Source organism: Rhea pennata, chromosome 17 (assembly GCF_028389875.1).
Source record: "Rhea pennata isolate bPtePen1 chromosome 17, bPtePen1.pri, whole genome shotgun sequence".
Lineage (NCBI taxonomy): Eukaryota > Metazoa > Chordata > Aves > Rheiformes > Rheidae > Rhea > Rhea pennata.
The window spans coordinates 3864339-3887273 of NC_084679.1; the positions used below are offsets into that span (position 1 = coordinate 3864339).

A 22935-nucleotide genomic window follows, 5' to 3' on the forward strand; every position below is an offset into this window, starting at 1 on the left:
GCAGCGCTCACCCTGCTGGCTACCCAGACAACAGCCATCAGGAGCAGTACAAGAAACTTTTAATAGTCTTTCAGTTCAAAGCAAACAAGTTATTTGTAACAAAGATAAATTAGGTGTTTAAACTGACAGTGCCCCTTTAGCAAGGATGGAGTGTACATTCATCTTGCCCTCACCGTGTCCGAACGAATCCCCTCGCGCACGCTCGGAAAGGCATCGGCTCGCATGCATCGCTCTCCCAAACCCGTCAGAACAAACAGGTCATAAACACAAGGAGTTAAACTATTGCTATAGTTCTTTGAGTGAGAAGTACGTCGATCTTTGCTTCAGATAGGTGAGTGTCAGGTGCGGGTGGCTGAAGATAGACTGATGTAGACTGTGATGGACCAAATAGGTGGAGAAAACTCACGGGCGTTTTTCCTGGTGATTACGCCGACGTCGTCCGGGGTTATTGCAGCAATAAAGGTCGTGCTCTACAATTGCTCCTCCGTGTCGGATCCGTACAGTGGCAACAGACAAGGGGCAACGGAGGGACCGGGGGAGGCTTCAAGGAGCTCAACAGAGGATGGAGACGGAGGTGCTATGATTGTCAGGCTGACTGGTTAGTATCTGCTGAAACATGGCGTGATGGAGAGGTGAGAGTAATATTGCACTTCTGCATTCATTGACAGTTACATTAAACTTGGTCCATAAAATAATTGCTTTGTACATAATGCCTGAAACAAAAAAGCTACATTTTTAAATACTAATAAACCCTGAAGGTTCCAGTCCCTCCAGACACTTTTTCCTCTACATAAATAAATAACTTTCAATTTTATATATCCACTTTTTATGTTGAACATTTACATTCGCCTGTTTTACACTATCTACACATAAGAAAATGTGAACATCCCTCTCATCAGCACTGGAAAACACACAGATCACGCCTTGCTTGTGGACTCTTCTTTCAGAGGAAAGTTGAATTTTGCAAAGGCCCTGTCCAAATTTGCAGAAATTACTTGGTGATCACGGGGTGGACTGTGGCTTGGCTTCCTACTCAGATGGCAACTGCTCGATACAGCGTTCGGATAGCAGAAAGCTGGGACAAGTCGCGTTGTTTTTAAACCCAGGAAGCTCTGGCTGTACGTTCAAAGAGAGCTAAGCTGAGCTGGCAGAAAGGGAAGTCAGTCTGCAGTAACGAAAATCCTCAGGTACATTCTGTAATTGAGTAATTACCGAAGAGAAGTGGCTGAGCGTTTGCAGTCGGGCTGCTAGCCCTGGGAGCCGCAGCGCGCGTGCCGGGGGCGGCCGGGCTCGAACGGCCCGCGTCCGCTCGCGCCCTCGAGCGCGACGGACGCGCGAAACCTGCCGCGATGTCTGATGAGTGTAATTTGCCCGCTGCGGCCCGGGGCCGGTGAGCAGAGCGGTGTTCACAGTGCTGCGTGTCTCAGTGCGGCCGTCCTGCACTTCGTATCCAAACGGTTAATAAAATGAAGCAGCCAGTCTAAAAAAATCTTTGTTATAAATAAGATCCTCGTAAGTAGAAAGTGATACAAAGACAGGATACACCGTGGTGGAGGAAAGCACTAAGTCAGGGAGCTCGGTAGGACTATAAAATCGTCGCGCGAAGAGGCCGCCTGGAGCCTGTAAAGGGCCCCCCCGGACCGCCGGGGCGGCCGCCCCACGCCCCGGGAGGCGCGTGCCGGAGGGCGAGCGGGCCCTTCGCCGGGGCCGAGGGGCTCTCGGCTCCCGCTCCCGCACCGCGCGCCGGCCTCACCTGGGCACGCCGGCCGCCACCTCGGGCACAGCCGCTGCAGACGCATCAAGAAAACTGAGATACGGCCTTTTCTTAAGCTTGCCCGACTTTGCTGGCACACTTCCTTACAGTTTCCTTACTGCTGGAAAAACTTCTGCACAGAAAATTTATATATATATATATAATGTGTGTGTGTGTGTGAGTGTGTGTGTATGTATATATAAATATATACAAATACATATACATACATGCACACACATATACACACCCTGTCTTAGCAGTATTTCATTGTCATGCACTACAAACATTAGGTGTAGCTACATGAGATGGTAACAGGTTTCCATTCTAAAAATTATCAGTGCAAAAAACAATGAGGTTTTACAGTTCAGTAACTACTACAGGTAGAAGCAGCAAGTCTAATTCCCATGAAAGCTGCTACTGAACTTGGAGATAATCTAGGAAGAAGAAAACATTTCAGAGGTGGGTGTGGAGAGAGTCAGACCCTGCATTTGGATGAGAACTGTAATGCAATCTAGCTGCTGAATGCCTTCAGCTGCTTACAAATATATGGTGGTTACTTCTGGAAATAATATATAGCAATAATATTTGGAGACTTTAACAGACAGTAAATTAAGTGTCTGAGGCTTGTAACAGCTCAAACAAAATTGCTTGTATTCTTCTTTTAATAGGTGAATGCATTAAATTCCATCGGCTTCTAAAACGTCTCTTAAAAAAAAAATAACAGTAATAACGACCCCACTTTCTTGGGCGTCAGTCTGCTGACATCCTGCTCCTACCAACAGCATCGATGTATCTTTATGCTTTGCCACTGCACATACTCCTCGAGAAAGTGGCTGAACTTGAAGCTCTTTGTACAGTAAAGCTCTTGGTTGCTCTGCCCGGCGCAGCCCGCGACAGATCCCTCGCTCGGGGCTGTCCGTGCTGCGACGCCGCATGCTTATCGAATCCCAAACCCAGCCCGCGCCGGCGCCGGCACAGCACCTCGGCCTGACACCTGGGACCACCCAGAACAAGCTCCCCCAGCCTCAGCCCCTGCTCCTGTGGCTCTGAGGACAGCGCTCGGTCACGCGTATCGGCGCGATGGCTGACAAGGCGAGGAGGCACGTATTTACAGTCACTAAACCTGGATAAGAGAAGGAGGCAGGAGAGCGCGCGATCGTGACCGGGAGACTTCCCCCCCCGCCAGTTCCAGCTGTTCCTCGGGCTCCTGCCGCACACGCGCGACGCTCCCACCGCAAGGCCTGCACGTTCCGCGTGGGAAACACCCCATCTCCTCGGGAACACCACGATGTTATTAGAGTAGCACCATATTTACCCTTCCAGCCTGTAACGCCGGCCTTGTCCCTCTTTCCTTTTGTTTTCTCCTCCGGTTGCTACAGCCGATAGTCGCCGGATCTGGCCCGGCTATTTCTGCCCCAAGAAGCCAGACTCCAGCCGGGACGCTGCGCTCCGGCCCCAGCACCCCGTGGCGATGCTCATGCTCCTTTGGCTGCGCTCCCTGTCCCTCTCCTTGTCGCTGTCGGACTGGCTCTGGGTGCGCTCGGGGCGGTGGCCGGCGCCGGCGCCCGCCGGCTGCGAGGAGATGGTCCGCAGCAGGTGGTTCCTCTTGCGCAGGAACTCGGTCTGGCTGGGCAGCCCGAAGCTGCCCTTGCGCAGCGCCATGCGCGTGGTGTTCTTGGCGGGGCGGGAGCGGTGGTTGTACTCCAGCTGCGCCAGGTGGGCCGCGTAGCCCTCCGTGATGAACTGCAAGACACCGGGGGCGAGCGCAGGCGTTAGAGGGACCGCACGCGCTTCCGCTAGACGCTGGCAGCCGAATGCACTGGCTTGTACGTGATGACGTACAAGTCGCGGAGCTGCTCTGGCTGGCGTGGCGGATCCTGGTATGTGGGACAGTCACTGTCCTCTTTGCAAACACAAGGTTGGTCACCAGTTCCAAAGTGGCCAGGACAAACTCCCCCTGCCCTCCCACGGGAGGCCCTGGGCTCCTCCAAGGCTGCAGAAGGGCTCAGACAAGCTGGTTCCTACCTGACACTGGCTCTGCAGCTTCTTGGTGGGTCGGCCAACGATGTAGATGTGCGTGGGCGGGAGGCTGATGGAGCTGTACACAGAGATGTCCTTAGTCGAGCCGTATGCCGCGTGGATCTTCATGTGGAGCTGCGGGGAGAGAAAGCCCGTGTGGTCAGAACATACGGGCGCCCCACGCTGCTCAGCAGGCAGGGCTTTGGGGTTTTTTTTTTCTCCCTTTCTTTTTATCATAGTGTTTGCAGGAATCCCAGGTCAATAATTAATGTAAGATCCCAGCTGGATAATGCACCGTAAAATAAGGAGCTGAAGGCCTGGGAAGCTGCTCTGTGGAGGCTCCCATCAAGGCTAGGTGGTGCAAGGCCATTCCCCTCGGCAGCCCCGTGCCCTTCCTATGGCACCTTGGACCTGCTGGTTACACCCCAGGCAGCCCCAAATCCACCAAGCAGGAGTTAAAACGTGATGGTGTGGGGAGGGAGAGGCTCTGCTCCCTCTGTTTTATCAGGCATTTGGTACTGGAAGGACCAGTGATGAAACGGGACAGCGCAGAGCAGACACGACACAATTTAAGAGCTTAGACACTAGAGCAATGAAAGGATGAAAATAAAATGAACAGAGATTAATCTTGCACTGCAGGCCACATCGCTGCCAAGAGACTGGTGCTGACACGGGCAATCGGGCGAGCAGCAATCTGAACCCACACTACGATCGTATTTCAGTAGACCCAGGCTTACGTCCGTGATGAGGGATTTCAGGAAGTTGGCCTTGTGCCGCAGCGGGTCGTGAACAAGCCCGTCGCAGAACGAGACGATCCCGTGGGGGAAGTTGTGCTGTGCTAACCACGCTACCACCCTCTGCTTCTGCATGTCAGGGCGGCCCGTGACGTAGATAATGAGGTAGCCAAGGTCTTGCCAGTGCCTAAAAGAGAAGCCACAACCTCCTGGATTGCAGACCTACAGCAGTACCGGGGTCAGAACAAACCAACCGCCCCAGCCTCTGACCTTACAACGTCGACCGCTCCGGCGCGGACTTTGGGGTCGCTGCCCATGATGGACACGCTGGCTGCAAAGGAGCCATCGATGCTGAACACCACGAACTCCGTCCCCTTTGGCAGAACCGTGATGTAGCTGTCTGCATACGTGTGGTCACCCCTGAAAGGGACACAGGTATGGAAAGGCTTCAAGGCAGGGAGGCGCTTTTGGAAGGTATTGCAAGCCCAGTGTAGGACCCCAAATCTGGCCTCAAGCCTCTGATGGTTAAGCACCCTCAGCTACAGCAGAGACGGGCACTGCAGAAACACCAGTGAGTTAAAGCAGAGCTGGGAGCCCTGGCTTCAGTGCACTTCAGCGATTCAGAAAAAATACCCTCGAGAAGACATTGCTAGGTTTGCCACTGAAAAGATGCTCCTCTCCTCCCCCTTCCAGAGCTGAAGGCCAGCAATCAGAGCTGAGCTGGAGCCCTAGGCTGCGAATTACCATGAGAACAAAGTTCTGTCCCTCAAGGACAAGTTTATGGTCTTTAAAATATGCCTAGCTGTGCAGTTTTGTAGATGACAGCACGGCCACACGTCGGGTGCAGGAGGCCTGCCCTGCAGTGGGAAATCAATTACCCTCGTGCTGGTGAGGCAGGAGTCAGAGTCAAACGCTGCTTCTCCTCTTACAGCTGCAGAGTAAATATGGCTTTGTCCCACTGCTGGCAAATCAGACCCTGAATGCACCTGAGGGTCTGAGCTCCCACGTGAGGAGGGACCATATTCTGCAAACAGTCACTTTCCCAGTCAAACTCCTTTCCTTCATTGGCACCAGCTCTGTGGTTCTGTATCATGCAGTCACATGGCCTCTTTCAAGCACTCCGTGTCTTCCCGCAGAGCCCACCATGCAAGCTATCTCACCTGACCACCATCTTGACGGGGTACACGCCTATGCCCAACCGCCTGCTCTCAGGAATGACGTAAGAAATCCTGCCACTGCTGTTGCTGATCTCAGTGTCAAAGTAAACCCACTCCCCAGATGGCGGCTGGGTCATGATGTGAATGTCCACCTGCAAGACAGCGAGGCTGAGTCAACAACAGCAAAGGTGACACAGCTGGCTAAACAGGCCAAGTGCTGGGACCTTCCACCCAAATCCCTTTGGCCACCAGCAGGGCTGGGTCCTACTTCCACCTGGGCTTTGCAGATCTAAGCTGAGAAGCTCCGCAACATCCTACTGTTGGGATGAAACCTGGCCTCAGCTCTGAAAACCTTCCTGATCATGGCTGGTCCTAGGAGGCACCACCCGTGTGTGAGCAGGGGAGCCTGGCAAGGACGCAACGGTGCTAGACCCAGGCAGGCACCCAGGGAACGTCACCTAACACTGTCCCTGTCCCCCAGGACTGTTTTGCCCCACCTGGTACATATCCCCCAGCACAGGCACAGTTACCTTTTCCCCTGTGAGTGTGACCATATCTAATGGACCGTACATAAACCTTCCAGTTAAGGTCTGGGGCCCGTCTTCATTAGCGATGGTGTCGTTTATCCTGTGGTTGGCTGTAACGTTCTGCACAAGATAGAAAAAAGCAAAAGGCAAGAACAAGTCAGTCAGTCCCACGAGTCCGCAGCGATGGTCAGCCTCACAGCGCGACGCCAAACGAAACCGGACAAACTGGGGCGTGGGTTCCTCCGCGCCATCCCCTCCCTCCGCGCCTCCCATGCTCACACAGCTTTAGGAAAGAAAGAAGTTTTGACCTATGTCAGCAGCGAGCATCTGTGCCCCGCAGAAATGGGGGATTTGACCGCACAGACCTGAAGAGCCAATTTAAACAGCAGTTTGTATGAGTAACTCTGATATAACACTGACACGTACTTTGGATCTAAGAGCCAACACAGGCAGTTGCCAGCAGAAACCTGCTGACGTTGTTTTAGCTGCAGCGCAGAATTGCCACTTTCGGGAATCAGAGACGCTTCCCGGGAGCGAAGGGCGCTTACTGAACGGGGAGCTCGCGCGTCCGGGCTTGGAAAGAAGCTCGTCGGCTTTCCCTGACCAACAGCCAACGCTTGCCGAGCTTCGCAAAGACTCGACGCCAAGAGGAGACCTTGCTGGCACAGATCCTTCAGGTGTCTCTCTCTCAGTTATACGAGCGGGATGTAATCACTAACGCACGACTGTCCCGCGCCGGCTCCCTTCCTACCGCCGTCCCTCCCGCACCCGAAGCCGACAGCCCTCCGTCCGGCCGCAGAGGCGGCCCCCGAGGACCCTCACCCGCAGCTTCACGTGCGTCCTCTTGCGGAGCCACTTCTCCCGGGGCTTGGAGGGGGTGAAGACAGACACCTCCTTCCCGTCCAGCTCCAGAACGCTGTTGTTCTCGTGCCTCATCACCTGCAGGACGACAGACCCCTCGCCACGTCAGCGACGGGCACGGGACCCCTCCGTCTGCCCGGGCTGCCCCAGCCCTTCAAGAAGTTCAGGAGGTTCTTGAACGTGGGCTAGTTTACAGGCGCTTGCACGTATTCGGTGCAGTCTGCAGCAGTCCCGCTGACCCGGACCGAAGCGAGCCGGGCCGGGCCGGGCCGGCTGGGCAGGGTGAAGCTGCTCCTCCGCCAGCGAAACGGCAGGAGGACCCCAGGCAGGCTGCGTTTGCTGGAAGGGATTTGGGGAAGCCCAAGGGCAACGAAACAGCAAATTTTACTGAAAATTATTTAAGCTGGGAATCTATTCTGAGGCCTATTTAGGCTTGCTTTAACAAGATTTGTTCTTTGGAGGCTAAAACTATTCGACGACCTTCTTTTACGCTTTTGTCCAGGGATGGCTTTCAAAAGGAGGTTCGAAGCAAGTCCTTATTAGGGGAAGAAGCGGCACGATGCTCTGGAAGGGCAGCAAAAGGAAAGGAACGAGAAAAATCACGGTCTCAAGGCAGAGAGGAGTAGAGACACGTGCCGGGCAAGGGGGGCTGCCACGCTACAGAGGCGGCCGCCGCCGCCGGCCGCAGAGGCACCTCGAGCCCGAAGAAGCGGTCGTGCTGTTTCCAGAGGACGGCGCCGCGTGCGTTAGCTGCTGTGCCACCGCCGACCCCTGCCCGGCGCGCCGCCTCGGCGCCCTCCGCTCGCTCCGACCCTGCCAGGCGAAGCTGCGGTCTCGCACCGGAGAAAGGAGCACGGCTCTGCGGCCACCGGCGCGGACGTCTCCGTTGTTCGCGGTTCCCGGACGATTTGGGAGACGGCGCCGAGGTTGCCGGCGGGGTCGTAAATAATCGAGCGCCGCGGATGAGCCGGCGGCGACGGCTCGACAGCCGAGCTAACGCCGGGCGCCGCTCGGGCTTCGTCTTCGCCTGCTGTAGCTCAGCGCGGGTGGGCAACGCCGCCCCGAGGAGAGCGCGGCCCCAGGGGAGCGGGCGGCGGGACGGGACGGCCGTACCTGTCTCAGCAGGAAGGAGACGACGTCCGTGGACTCCCAGTAGCTCGCGTGGAAGAGGTGCGGCAGGGCGACCGTCGGGAAGGCCGTCAGCGCGTCGGGGCAGTAAAGGGCGTAGTCGATCCTTTTGGTTCCCCACCACTTGGCAGCAACTAGGAGAAAAAGGCTCGTTCGAAGAGGGCCCGCCGGCGCCCGCGGCACTTCGGGGCGCTGGCTCCTCGCTCCGGGCGCCCTGGGAAGCTGCTCCCCCCGGCTGGTCCTGCCGGGGCTCAGCACCGGCACCAGCACCTTTACGGAAGCAGACGGGAAGGCACGAGAGGGCAGGTATTAACCGGCCCAGGAACGGGCTCCGCGGCGACCCCGGGCACCCGCGTGCCAACCGGGACGGCGCGGCGGGAGGGAGGCGGCACGCGCCCGGGCCGCCTGCAGCCCCCCGCGTCCGCCGCCGCCGCCTCCTCCGTCTTTCACCGCGGAGTAAAAGCTCTTCGGCGCCCAAGCACTGGCTGTGCTAGGCGGGATGCGAACGCCGGGAGCCCACGAGCGACGGTCCGAGGCGCCCAGGCCCCCGGAGGCGCCCGAGCCCCCGGAGGCGCCGGCTCGGCCTCGCGACGTTCCTCCCCCAGGCAGGCGGCAAAGGCTCCCAGGAACGACGGGCACCCGCCGCCGCCGCCACCCCGGCCCCCGCGCGCGGTCCCGGCCCCGCGTCCCCAGCAGCGAGGAGCCCTCAATTCCCATGCGCTCCGGCCTGGAGAAGTGGCCGCAGAAAGAGGAGCCGAGCCGAGCCGAGCCGAGCCGGAGGAGGAGCTGCGGGCGCATGCGTGCTGCGAGCCGGGGCTCCGACGTGGCCTTTCTCCAGCCGGCTACTGCGTGACCGTCCCCCCTTTTTTACGGGCTTCCAGGAGAGCTGCCGCCAATCCGACAAAACCCTCGTGCGAAGGCGGACCTGGCTGGTGCCGAGCACGGACGCCGCGCCGGGGACGCAGACCCGCCTGCTCCCTCCAGCGACCCGCGCAAAGCTCCCCACGGGCTCCCGGCTCCCGCATCCCCACGGCTCTCGCGTTCCCGGCGAGCCCTGGCCAGGCGGAGGAGGGCTTTGCTGCATCAACGCGGCTCTTCCGGAGCGCTCGGACCCGTCCTCGCAGCCGCTGCGGTCCGAACCGCCCGTTCCTGGTCCTGTCCCAAGCAAGTCCCCGGCTTGGGCCCTTCCGGACCGAAGCAGCCACGGTTTTCCCTGCCGTGCTCGACGGATGGCCCGAGAGCGGCGGCGGCGGACGCGCCGCACCCACCGCGCCGCCCGGAAGAAATCCTGCTCTCGCCCGCTGTTAGCAGTGTTAAGGCCGATCTTTGGAGCGAAGTGACAGAAAAACTTGTTAAAAAAAAGTGCAATCGGAAAAGGCAAGTGCCCCCGGGAAAGGAGAAAGCGCGCAGCTCTGCTGTGAAGTGACTATCCGACGAGAGGAGGTCGGAGCGGCGCGCCTCTCTCCCGAATACCTTTCGCGACGTCCAGGTCGGGTATCCGAAGAGCACAGCCTGGATCCTGGCTCGACGGCCCTTCGAGCTTTCTTCCTAAGAGACTCAGAGGGATTTCATGCTTAAGCTGCCTACGTCTCTTGGACGAGGTCTGGGTAGGGGATTTGTGAGGGAGGGCAAGTTGGGCCAGAAGGCTAAACCCTCTGCAATGATTAAGGTGGTATTTGGTTTCTAAAAATAAAAATAAAATACAGAAAATAAAGCAGAAATCACACGTTATTATGGCACACGTGCGCTGAAGACAACACCAGTTTCATCCATCCGAAATTCAGAGTGCAAGAAAGACGCGCGTTGGGGAGAGCTCCCAGGAGGAAATCGCGACCCTGCGGCGCCCTTCCAGATTTCCTCCTGCTCTTCCGATGGGATAAACCGCATCCAGCCCTCAGCTCCGCGGCTTTCCGCCGCCGCCGCCTGAACAGAGCTGAACCCGACAGCCGCAACGACGGAGCCGGCGCTCGGAGGAGGGGGCAGCGCTCGGGACGCCGAGGAAGGGGCCGCGACCGCCCGCGCAGCCGGGAGGAAGGAGCGAGGCCGAGGGCGCGGACCGGACGCGTCCCGCGGCCTCGTCCCGCGCCCGACCGGGCCCCCGACGGCCGAGCAGCTCCGCAGGGCGCACCTGCAGCCTCCTTGTGCGTCGGAAACGGGCTGGCGCCGTTAACATCAGGAATTAATTACGAGCTGAGCAGCTCCCAGCCCGGTAAACTAACGTGCTGCAGCATCTCTGAATTTTCACCGCCTTCCAGGAGAAAGTTTGAGCTGAAGGTGTTTTGGTTTTTTGTTCTGCAGCCTCTTTCTGCCCGAGCTACCCGAGGCCCCCGAGGACGGGCACTGTGAATCCCGCCCCTCGGCTCCAACGAGGAGCACGCTGCGCAGGTAAAGGCCGTCGCTCCCCACCGTGTTAGCCGGGGAGGTTACACAGGTCTCGACAGAAAACAAAATCCCTTCTACTCGTCACCCAGCTCTGGCAGAGGGGTCATACCTTGGCCAGCTTCCGAGCTGCTCTGCAGGCTACAGAAGGGCTGAATTTCTAATATAATAACCCAACGCTCTGTTTTTCCCTCTCAGCATTTTGGAAGGGCTTTCTCCTCCCCACCTTCCGAGGGTCACGCTGAAACGACCTGCATCAAGCCACACGCCACGTCCTGCATCATTTCTCTAGCAGGGCAGATCCTACCAGTCCTGAGAGTCCTGCCAGGCATCCCTCCGGATTAACGTTAACCACGCACAGCAGCCAAACGCTGCTCAGCATGATCAGGCCTTTTTTTTTTTTTTTTTTTTTAATATTTGAACAATTTACACCCCTAAGTCACCAGCAGAGTCCAACACGCACAGCAGCGTGACGGCCCAAAGCACCCGGTTCCTCCGAAGGACGCGGTAACGCTGGTAGGACAAAGCCAGGTGAAGGCGGGAATAGTTCCGACTTCTCGCTCTCGATTGAAAACATAACCCCAGACAGACAGACAGACAGACAGGCAGGCAGGCAGATGCTGGGCAGCTCTGTCCCAGAGCGGGACGGCTCGGTGCGTGGGGCCGAGGCGGCGGCGGCGGAGCGGGAAGCACTTACTGTTGGCTATGTTGGAAGCAGTGTAACTGTCTGCCATTCCCGAGACCTGGCTGGCAATGCTGATCTCACTGGCTCGCCGGAAGCCCCTGAACTGAGGGGCGGACAGGGGGGTGGACAGGGACGCGCTTTCCATGAAGACGGCACCATGAGACTGAACAACATCTGCTACAAAGTTGAAACAGGGAAATCAAAATATTAGACCGACAGACAGAGGCTGGGCAAGGTGAACTCGAGAGGAGGAGGAAGAGGCAAACAAGGCTTTTAGAGGCAAAAAAAACCTTTCGAAAGTGATTCGAATGACACACATTTCACTGGAGCTCTGCTTTGAAAAGAAAGCAAACACCACGGCAGGCAAAGAGACATGTGGCTGCAAGAGCAGTCTTTGATTGAGAAAAGCAAAATAATTAGCTCAAAAAAACCCACATCCAAAACCCCAAACAAAAATCAAGGCAGGCTTATTCAAGCAGCAATAGCAGAAGCATGTGTCATACGTACAAATGTGAATATATACAGCTTTATACATTCACAATGAGACAAAATAATCAAGGGAAGGGGAACAACATAACCCCAAAAAGGCGATATGTTTTCTTGAAACATTTAGACTTCTTAAATCAACGTCTCCAAGGGAGAAAGTGTTAATGCAAAAATATCAAGAAAACATTTTCATGCCTGGCAGGGACTAAATTTAAACTTGTATTTTATTGCTAATGGATACAACTAACACTCAAACTAAAATAAGGGTTGCTGAAAGAAAAGAGCCTGGTGCTGAGCATGCTTACATGGATCTTCCATGTGTATTAGAGGGAAATGGACCCAAAAATGTTCAGGACTGGCAAACCAGGAGATGCTGGAAATCAAGATAAGAGCCCTACCCCTCAGTTTTCTCCCTACAGCGGGTGGAAAAAGCATCTGCTTCCCCGTGGCTCCTGCAAGGCCAAACTAAATGTCTCCAGCACATCCCAAGCTCCTGCGCTGCCTGGGATTTAATACAAGGGCTCCCAGCAGGCAGCTCGGGTGGGACAGCACCACGCACGAGCAAAGCTGGTCACCGTGCTCGCGCGTTGCCCGTCTCTGCCGGACCCGGCGGGCAGCACCTGAGCTCTTCTCGAGTTTCAGGCAGGGCAAAGGGCTGTGCCCACGCGGGCAGCGAGTGCCGCGGGAAGGCAAGCACCACCTCCCGCCCCCTCTTTCAGCCTGCTGTCCTTGGGTTTGATCCCCGTATGGGGTTGACACACGGAGCTGTTTTGGCAACTGGTTTATTTTAACGTTGAATCTTTCTGCTCGGGGTCCTGATCTGCTTCCTCTGATCTTGCAGTTCCCAGCAGCAGCGTCTGTGCCCACCCGGCCACGCGGCACCACGGGAAAGCGAACGCGCAGAGGTGACTGCTGCTAAGAGAGAGCTGTTCTCTGCAGGGAAAATACGGCCACGAGCTGCTCTGGGGACTGCCAGATCCCAGGCCTGCGGGAGCCTGACCTGCTGGTGAGCTTCGCACACTGTCCACGTTGTGCCCGAAAGGTCATTACCAGCATCACTTTCTCAGCACTTTCCTCCTTTTTCGCCTTGCGCAGAGCGGCTGGCTGCCAGCGCCGCTACCCGCGGCTACGGCCCCGCCAGCCTCGCGGAGCCAACACCGCCTTCTCGCTGCGGGAAGCAGCGGCGGGAGCGAGAGGAGGAAATTCAAGCCGAGGCGGTGCCCCGCCAGCTGCCCCCGCGCTCCGTCAGGCGCAGGGGAACGTCTCGCTCTGTCCGCGCTAGGAAAAATGCCGAGCTCTGTCGGGGGCTCGCTAACACCTACCAGCTAAGCCCGCGCATCCCCCTCCCCCTTGAAAATAAACCAGCTGTGGCCTGAAATAGGCAGCAGCTGGAAGGCATGCTAAAAAAAGCACTACGGCAATGCCGCGCCGGAGAGAGAGCCGGACCGAACGCGGGGCTGTCTGCACCGAGCACGGCCCTGGCTCCGTCAGCACGGCTTCGCTTGGCTCTGCCCGAGTTTAACCTCCTTTCTTGAGAGCCCAGAAACTGGGGGATTAAAAAAATAAATTAATAAAAAAAAAAAAGAAGAAGAAAAAGGGAAGGATAATAGTGCTTTGGACTTGCTCTTTTCAGTCAATCTCCATTTTCCAGACCTGATGCTGGATTTTGGCATGCGATGGGTTTGAAGCACAAAGTGCCGCAGCCCTTTGAATACCCTCCTAGCTCGTGTCACCACAGGAGTGATTTTCACCTGTAGAAACACCTGATCCGCCCTGTTTCACTGAACTGTTCAAGCCTGGTTTCGCCCACGCCGGCGGCAGGAGCCTGCTGCGCCAGGGCTGCGGCGCAGGCTCACAGCAGCGCTGCCGCCCTCCAGCCCACTCGCGCTGCTCCCACGTTCCCAGAGATACTGGCATCCCTTTTTTCCCCCCCTCCCCACCCCACCTATGCAGCCCCTGTCCTCAAAACAGGCCAGATTTTAAGAGCAGTAACAGCCAGGATGAAGCAGGGTGGGGAGGGAGGCCAGAAAGCCTCTCCCGTGCTTCGCTCCCGCTGCGGTCGAGCTTCCCAGACCTGCAAAGTCGCTGTGGCGACAGCGACCAGCGGCTCAGCCCTCGGACCCGATTCCCTCACGGAAAAAGCCTGGCACATCCCTGCCTCCTGCACCCCGCGTACGCTTCGCGCGCAGCGCCATCCTCGCCGTTTCGACGCCGCCCCGCCAGCACGGGTTGACCCGAGCACCTGCGAGGGCTGCTGCTCCAGCGTGGCCGCGTTTTCGGCGTTTCAAGCGTGCACCCTACCGATTCGAGGACGAGGAAACTTCAGACACGGGCAACCGGGCTAGCGCGGCGCCCTGCTCGCCCCTTCCCCGGCACGCGCCGCTCCGGGCTGCGCGATGGACTGAGGCTTTTCTGCGCTTCCAGAAAAGGTGGCACAAGAGCAGAATCGCCTTTTTTTTTTTTTTTTTTTTTTTTTTTTTGCCTAGCTACAGATCTTTAACACCCACTGCAATGCTCTGCCTTTTCATTCACAGGCTCGTTTGTCAGTGTTCTTACTAATTGTTTCCCACTAATGAACGGCTCAGGGCCACTCTCCTAATGCACTGCTGGCACCGAGTGAAGTCCTTGGGGTATCCGAATGGCAGACTGCAATACGTGCTATTTGCAGGCTGAGCTGCGGCACCAAAGCAGAGAGGACTGAAAGCAATCAAAAATATGTGCTGTTCAATAAAAAATAAAATAAAATAAAATAAAATAGCCAGCCAGGTGCTCAGCACATGCCAGACCGTGCCTGCACCGGCGTCCCTGGTCAGCACTGAGCACTCTGGAGTTGCTACCCTGAGCTCAAGAGCGACCCAGCTTTCAACTGTCCATAATAAGTTTTTATGATTCTGGAAATCTCCCTCAGTGCAATGGCTGGACTGAGATTCAGCACTCGCTGCAGTCGAACCCAGCACTGCGTGGCCACACTGTGCTCTTGAAACCAGGGCAGAGAGCAAAGAAGCTTCTGCAAGCACCGTCCCAGTAGCAGGATATACCAGATGACAGCTAAATGGCATTTCATCAGCAACCTCCAAAGTAATCAATTAATATTGCCAGATCCTTTCCCTCCGCTTCCCTTCAGAACATCACAGCATGGGCAAGGTGGCAACAGCATACCCAAAAATCAACTAACATCTTGAAAAGACAGAAGGAGAGACTGTCTGGTGTCATCAGCAATGTTGCCATTTTGTATGACCACGTAAGACACTGGACTGCTCGCAAACAGCAAGGGTCAGCTTGGTTAAAAAAAAATAAAAAGCAGCAGAAACAAGCTCTCAATGCAAAACACTGAAAAAGGACAAGAATGGACAAATAAGACACAGCAGAAAGAAAAAACTGAAAGTCAAAAGTCTCATCGAAATTGCAGATGTAGCACCAGCCACAACCAGCATAAGGCCATGCAGCACTCACAGAAAACAATGTAAACCAAACACATCAAACTTCGCTTTTAAGGCAGAAATTCAGAAATTAATTTAAAAAAGCCACCTTAGGGGCTGAAAGCCTCATTCACTGTGCTCAGCAGAGCCACCAGAAGTGTCCCAACAGGAAATACTCAAATGGGCAAGCTCTGCTCTCTGACGCAGGCCACAGGCGCCTCTCCAGCAGCACGGCCACCCCAGAAGGGGAAAGTAAGTACGTGGCTCCTGGCTCCCCGCCAGCACAGCACCGGGAGGGGTCACAGCCTGCGAGTGCTGCTCCTTTCTCGGGGCGGTCGCCTAGACCCGGGCAGTCGTTTCCTGTGGCACAGCCTGAGACACAGCGTGAAGATTTCAGCCTCTGGAGGCGACAGAGCGATCTCCAGAAAGCACCCCAAGAACCCAACACCACAGAAATACACAAGTGTAGATTACACACACTCAGCAAAACCAGCACTTTTATTGGAAACATCTTGCCAATTCAGAACGGGAACAGGGATACTTGTTTCCATGAAGCTGTCCTGGTGCTGGAGAGCACCCAAAGGGCTGCTTTCCATGAGCAGGATGGGATTGTTCTGGATTGTCTCAACTAGAAGCAAATGAGGAAGAAAACAAAGGACAAGGAACAACAGACATGTGGCCACAAAGTGTTAACATACAAACAGTTACAACCGAGCACTGACTATGGATCAGGGTCTTCTATGAAAGGACAACCTTCCAAGGGAGGAGGAGAAACGAACCTGGGTGACTTTCCAACTAGACCCACACCAGCGAGATTTTAACTGGCAGCAGAGGAAAGCACAAGGATGGCATTTCAACAGCGAAAGAGGAGGAACTCCTCTTAACCGGCTTCTCCAAATGAGCCAGCTCCGTAAATACCCAGCAGATCCGGGGAAATCTTTTTACTACGAGGACAGAAGGGTACTCTGAGGGGAGATTTACTTGAATCAGACTCACAGCCTACACACTGCGAAGTACAAGAGTAAGCAGGGATGTGATTTTGATTTCACTCTGCAAGTTGGCTGTAATGAAACAGAGACTCAACACTCAGTACAGATGGGAAAGCGGGAGAATAAAAAGTCTAAGAGGCCTGCTGAGCTACGGGCTTGAAGAGCTGGCTATCTGCAAGGAAACGTGGCACAAGCAGTGCCAAGGAAGGTTTTATACATAACTAATTATAATTGAGCACTTGAATTCTACGTGATCGTCAAATCTCACACCTTAATTATAGGAGCAATTAACTTTCCTGGAGTGCCCTACAGTGCATACGCTAGTGTCAGGACTGGATTTGCACATCATGGTCTGAACAGTCCTTCTGGGTAATGTGTAAATCACAACACTGAAGTTTTGAAGCTAATGGGAAAGAACAGCCTGCTACTTTATGCTAAGTGAATGAAGGGGCTTTGTCTTACACAAGAAGAGAATTTAAAGTTGCTTTTTGTCACTCTTATTCATCACAGCAGAGTAGCATCTCTGATAATAAAAAACCTGGAGAGAGTTTTGGAATCACTCTACACATCTTGTAGTTAATTGCTGTTTAACTCCTCTCCATTATATCACAAGTCTCTCTCCAAACTTCGACACAGCCAAGTTAACCAAGGTCCAGGGAGGCACGGTAAACTACTAAGTTCCCTGCTGTTGCCCAGAATGATAACCAGAATGCAGGTTTTCAATGTCAATGGGGTTTTTGCCTCAGGCTTCAATGGGAACACGGGATTTTAAATGGATTTAAGAGGAAGAAAGCAAGATATTTAAGATTTTTTTTTTAAGAAGCCACTCGCAGCTGATACCTAAAATACACCCAAGATGCAAATTGCTGTTCAAGTTGCTATAGATTCCCTGAGCTTTTCTAAGCCTAACTGGACTCGGTATAAATGTAATTGTGGGTGGATCCATTTTTAAAAAGTGTTGTGGCAAAATCTTAGTGAAATCTGAAGAGCGAGTAGGGAAAGTGCAAAAAGTATTTTATCTGCTTTATTAAACATGGGTTCATGCCCATTTAACACATCAGACCTCCAGATTCAGCAATTAAAGTACAGTATTTAAATGTACAGAAGCATCAGGAAAAGACTACTGTTTGGTATTTTTAATTTTAAAATGATACACAGCACCAGAGTTATTTATCTCTAGATACACATTCCTCTTCATTTAGTCCTGCATGATTCAACTATTAAACAAGTGGAAAGTTACCAGAGCTCTGAAAAAACAGCCTCGGTAACTGGTGGCTTTAATACTCTACTGTGGTTTGCCAGCTTGATTTCTTGTGTGCTGTACACCTAGTTTTACAGCAGTGACTCCTAGCCTTTGACTGACAACCTCTAACACAGAAAAAATTATAGTGCAATTGTTCTTCCTGCCTCAAAGTCTTGACCCTGCAGGGAACCAAAGCTTCAGGTGAAGTAAAAAGGTCAAATTTAATTTAATTCTGCACCGTGGTGAGCCTCTCTGAAAGCTCCTTGCAGTGAAAGCCTGCACTGGAATGGCAACAGACCATGAGAGTCTAGGCAGAGAAGAGAGATGAAGATGGTAGGCAATACTATTTATTTTATTAGAACAAATGCAAGAGCATTGATGTAATGGGAGCTGAGGCAGGACATGGTCAGGACATAAGTGCTTCAATGCAACCTAGTAAGACAAAAGGGCATGCACACAACCATTTTGGACTTTGCTACTACTGCAGTTGGGGCAGAGCAAATGAAGAGGCCACTGATGGCTGAGAAATGTTTCCTGGGAAAACAGAGCATCTCCTTGGCAAGCTGGTACGGGCAAGGCACTGTCAGCAGCCCAGCAAGCTGCAGCAGCCAGTCCTTTGCCTGGTTCCACCAAAAAGCACATGGTGTAACCAAGTAAATCATCTCGTGACCTCACTGTTGACTCTGCTCCTTCCAGTCTTCACTGGCTCCCTAAACATCAAGCTCCTGAATCTCAGCCAAGTCGATCGTGTTTCGTTACTACAGAGCAGTCCTAACCACAAGCGCTAGCTGGTGCGTAAAGCGGGGACCTGCGCAGAGAGGTCCCTGCACTGTGATTCTCAGCGGCTGATGGCCTGTGTGTGACAAACAAGGGGGCATCTGGGCCACAAGGCACCAGTGTTGTTGGAAGAAAATTACTTATCAGATAAATCAGGAACAAAGCTAGCATTACGGGGCCAATCCTCTTTTTGCCATTCCCAATTGCTTTGGCAGTTGCACATGAAGGGTGGCTATGACCCTTTCAGCAGCTAGTTCAGACGCCAAGGGACTTACCCAGAACAGCAGAATTGCCGTCACCCAGCGGGAACCTCTGATAGCGGGGAACGTTAAAGGGGGGCAAAAGGTAGAACTTCCTCTCCAACAGGGGCTCGAGGCGGGAAGCAGACGGGTCTGCAGGGTGGAACAGGTTATAGACTTGCTGACAAGCTGGCCTCAGCTGAAAGACTGAAGAGATGGAGAGGAAAAAAAATTAGACATTTTCAAGTATCACAGGGCTATGTGGTAGATTGTCAGAAACATTTCTGTGCAGCAGACAACTGAAGGATAAAAAGAAAAAAAGCACTAAAGATTAATTACCTTCCTTATATTCCAGTGTAGTCAACTGAAACACTTTATCAGTACAGTATTTACTGAGCAGTTTTTTGAATCTTTATTTTTAATGTTTGGAAGTAAATCACAAATTGATTGTCTAACGAGCATTGGCTGGAGCAGCCAGGGCTTTGCTTCCTTATGGTGCAACATGTATTATATATACATACTTGGTTTTACCTGCAGTTACAGTCTGTCTCCTCAAATTACTGGATTTATAGCAGGAGATACTTAAAACCATCCACTCAGCGAGCACAGCAGTTTACATTAGGACTTACTGTCAAGAGCTGGGATGACAGTTTTTCGCAGCGCAAGAACCAGCCCCAGGGGAGAACCAAAGAGGAAGAAGTCCGTGATCTCAAACTCAAACTTTCCAATATTTCCTCCATCCAACATCGTGGAGCTACTAGATCGCCTGGATCCCGGGTCATTTCTCAGCACACTAGAATGTAAACTGAGACAAAAGCAGAAAGGAAAGTCAAAACTTTGTTCAGTATTCTTTTTCTCAGTTGAAGGCTGGATAAATGATTAACAATGAGGATAATTTCTATCACTTCAGCGAAGGAACCACGCCCGTCAATCCACCATGCCTCTGCACTGCAGTTTTACTAGCCAGCAAACTGTTCCTCTGCCTCATTGGCGTAATTTAGACCATAAAAATTTAAGCTCCAAGTGGGTTCATTTGCACACTCCTCCTATCTCCTCCAAGTGTTTTTTCTGAGGAGTCAAAACGTGGGTTGCTGGTAGTATAACGGCCATTTGCAAGCTAAAAAAAAAAAAAAGCAAAAAAAAAAAAAAAAAAAGGCAAATCAAAATTACTACAATACCGGGGAAAGAAAGCAGATTTGCAGTGATTCATTTCATTACACATATTACTGCTATGCTCTCTGGTTGTCAGCATTTGAGTTCCTTTCATCACCTTATTCTCAAATGTTACAGAAAGCTGTGCTTATCCATTTCTTCCTCATGAAGTAGTCGGACAAATGTTATAGGATTAAAAAAGAAAAGAAAAAAAATGGGAAGGGAAAAAGAAAAATCAAAATGTGCAACAGAAGAGTTTCTGATACCCTTGTGCACCAAGTTTACACTGCAGTTTCCATGCATGTATACTGCACAGGAAGGGGAATTTGGGGTAATGAACTCAGTGACCACGTGATAAATGTTCTTTATAATGTACGCAGGACACTCCCCTCTCCCTTTTGCCCATGAGGCCTCATATGCCAAGCTGCTACCATTCTAACTACCTCTCAACCAGCCCAGCATATGCAGGCTGTTGTAATTTAAAAAGAGTAATAATACACAACATCTCTAGCTTTTTCCTTCCCCTTTCAGGCATCAAATCTCCTGGAAAAATTCAACTTGTGTGCAGTGAATGTTTAAAATACAGGTTTAAAATCAAATGTTCCTCAGACATTGCAGAAGTAGGAAGAGGAGTGCTTGGAGGAGATGACCGGGAAGGCAGCAGCCCCCCGTTCTGCTGGGAACAGAGCTGCTTTGCGCTCTGGATCTGGGGTTGGACAGGGCAATGACCAATGTGTAACGCTGCAGTAACCTGACTCAGAAAGAAGTTGTCTGAAATTCTTCTGTTAGTGATGGGCTGCAGTATCGCTTGCTCCCCAGCTCCTACAGACTCCGGCTGCAGCCTTGCTGGTTAACTTTGTTACGATTACAACTGGAGAGTTTCAGACGAAATACCAGTAGTGGCTAATGGTGCGTTTTAAAGGACTCTACAAAGCACCTGAATGGGTTCTGTAAAACACGGGATAAATAGATTTCACAACAGTTTGGGTGGATGGATGTTCTTCTGGCCTGCAGCCAGGGACGATGCAAACTCAAGAGTCTCCCTCCAACTCTGTAGCCTCAGGACAAAGTTTGAGGCGGTCACCAGCACTTGCCATGGTGCCCCATGCCACAGCCCTTGCTCAGTGAGGTCGCTCTGAAAGCAGTGACCTGGCTGCCGGCGTGTCCCGGCACTGCTGCCCGCGCGGATGTAGGGCCATCGCTCTCCACCACCGGCAGCACTGGAGCAGCCGTGCTTGCGCACACCCTGCCTCTGGGACAGCGAATGCTGCAGGACGGCTGCAAATGCTCACATATTTGGGAAGAAGATAAATGGGTTTAACTCGGAGTTAATTTTCCTGTTTTGGCAAAAAATGCATTACCCCCGAGACAGCACCTCTGCTGCCGCCACTCCCAATGGATGCTAATAAAACCTTCTCATCATGCTGTGCTATCATTTATTCTCCCAATACAAGTACATGCACATATTATTCTCTTTGGTTACCTACTGCAAAGAAATAACAAGCTTCCTTAGGCCTGACATGCATACCTCAAAGCCAAAACAGTGAAGTCAAAAGTGAGCGGAATGGGAGGTTACAGCGAGTGGCAGCTAACGTGAGTTTGCTCCCCTCTGTGTGATGGGAATGAGTCACCCCGAGATCGTCCTGCCCAGATGCGCGACGCTGGAGCACATTCAGAAACAAGCCACCTTCGACGAAATAGAAGGGTTTTATCTGTCAAGACTGCAACGCATTAAGTTTGCTGCGTGCAAGGAATACAAAGCTATTTGGAAACAGGTTCAGTTTTGCAGAAGGCAGTTGGTGCAACAGCAGCTCGATTCAGACAAACACAAACTGACAGACCCTCCTGAGAGCAGATGCGTTATGGCACGGTGGTCACAGGGGTTTTGTACGCTCCAGCCTTCTTCCCTTGGCATTCCTCGGTGGGGAGCGGGAGGGAAGGAGAACGCTTCTCCTGCTAAGCCTTTTGGACAGCTTCTCTCGTTTTACTGAGTACTTGATAGTCTTTATGGCAATCAAAAGAAATGAGAGCCAAGGGGAACTCTGAATCCGTCATGCTCCAAGCAACCTACAGTGCTCTGTTCTCCCTTTAAAAAGCAGCAGATGTACTGTGTGCATTAATTAAACAAGAGCTTATGGATTTCAGAAGCAAATCAACTCATTTACAATAATACAAATACAGCACAGCCAGAAATAACGTAGTTGTGCAGAAGGACTGAATTTAAAAATAACTGTGTGATTGTGATCTCCAGATGCTGCTCTGGCTCGCTGGGCATTATCCCAGAGAAGTGGGCAGGTCTGCTACATGAATAAAAATGAGTGTCTCTGGCACAAGTCGAAAGCTGCAATAGGCACGGACAGAAAAGCCTCCGTGCGCCAAGCTGCCGGTTTGCTGTGCCCGTTAGCGAACCTGGCTCCGTCCTGCCAAGGACGGAGAAGCCGTGTCACGTCAGGGCTTGGTTTTCAAATGGGAGAACGATGACTGCTTCGTGGCGGAGACACCGTCGGGGCGCTCCGCTGATGACCGCGCATCCTAGCTGCGACCGCTGCAAGCACGAGGCCCGGGGAGCGCTCCAGCGCGACGGCCCGCCGACCCGCTGCAGGGGCCGCGCCGAGCCCCCGCGCCGGGAGCGAGGGGGACGGAGGCCAGGAGTGCTCCCGCAGCCTGAAGCCTGCTCCTCCCCGGAAGGGACCTTGAGCAGTGGGCAGAGACTCACCTCTGAGGTCTAAAGGCAGATCAAAAAGCTATGAAAGCCCCGAAGGAGCGAAGGTAAGCAGGGATGTTCCTTAGGAGATGGAGCAGGAGGCACTGGGGCAAAGCTCTTTGAAGAGAGGGACTGCACCGTGACATCCCCTGGCCATGCCAGGCCATGGCTTCTCCTAAGCTGTATGTAAAACCGCAGTCAGATGCTGGCCCACTTCCCTGAGCTCACTCTGCGCTCCTGAGATCAAGAACAAGGAGGAGAAAGCACACTTGTGCGACAAGTATTTTCTCCTGTAATACAGGAGGCTGTTTTGATATGGGATGAACACGAGACTGGCCGCGTTTTAGTCACCTGCTAGAAATAGCCAAGAAGCTTATTGTGTTTTCTGTAAAAGCCGCTGTCTTTCTGAATATAGCATCTCTGCGCACCAACGACATCCACTTTGATACCGTCTCTCTCCTGTGAATCTTTTACATAAGGGCCCTGATGAGGGAGGACAGCACGAGTCCCTGCTGGGGGAGAGGCGCACGCAGGTCAGGCCTTCGCTCAGCACAGGGCAAAGGGAACAGCCCTGGATGCAGCTGTAATGCAGGTAACGGGGTTTGATGGCCAGGACATTGCTCCCTAATGCCTGGGAGTTGAGGGGGAAAAGGTGGTAAGATGCTGCTGCAATTCTTCAGGGC

At 53.2% G+C, this 22935-nt stretch overlaps 1 protein-coding gene across 11 annotated transcripts in view; it reads right to left on the reverse strand.

The window, feature by feature from the left end:
• Positions 1-42: 42 nt before the first annotated feature.
• Positions 43-22935, reverse strand: part of PITPNM2 (phosphatidylinositol transfer protein membrane associated 2) — a 124123-nt gene continuing 101230 nt past the window's right edge. For 6 of the 11 annotated variants that reach the window (XM_062589677.1, XM_062589673.1, XM_062589674.1 and 3 more), the window contains 13 exons: positions 19026-19201; positions 18433-18603; positions 15627-15776; positions 11256-11420; positions 9653-9862; positions 8165-8313; positions 7013-7129; positions 6194-6310; positions 5667-5815; positions 4777-4926; positions 4510-4693; positions 3779-3907; positions 43-3496 (listed from right to left, as the gene is read on the reverse strand). In XM_062589677.1, coding sequence (XP_062445661.1) covers positions 3158-3496; positions 3779-3907; positions 4510-4693; positions 4777-4926; positions 5667-5815; positions 6194-6310; positions 7013-7129; positions 8165-8313; positions 9653-9862; positions 11256-11420; positions 15627-15776; positions 18433-18603; positions 19026-19201 — 2206 coding nt within the window. In that variant the 3' untranslated portion in view covers positions 43-3157. The remainder of the gene's footprint in view (positions 3497-3778; positions 3908-4509; positions 4694-4776; positions 4927-5666; positions 5816-6193; positions 6311-7012; positions 7130-8164; positions 8314-9652; positions 9863-11255; positions 11421-15626; positions 15777-18432; positions 18604-19025; positions 19202-22935) is intronic. The other 5 variants (XM_062589678.1, XM_062589680.1, XM_062589681.1 and 2 more) reach the window with 5 other exon arrangements.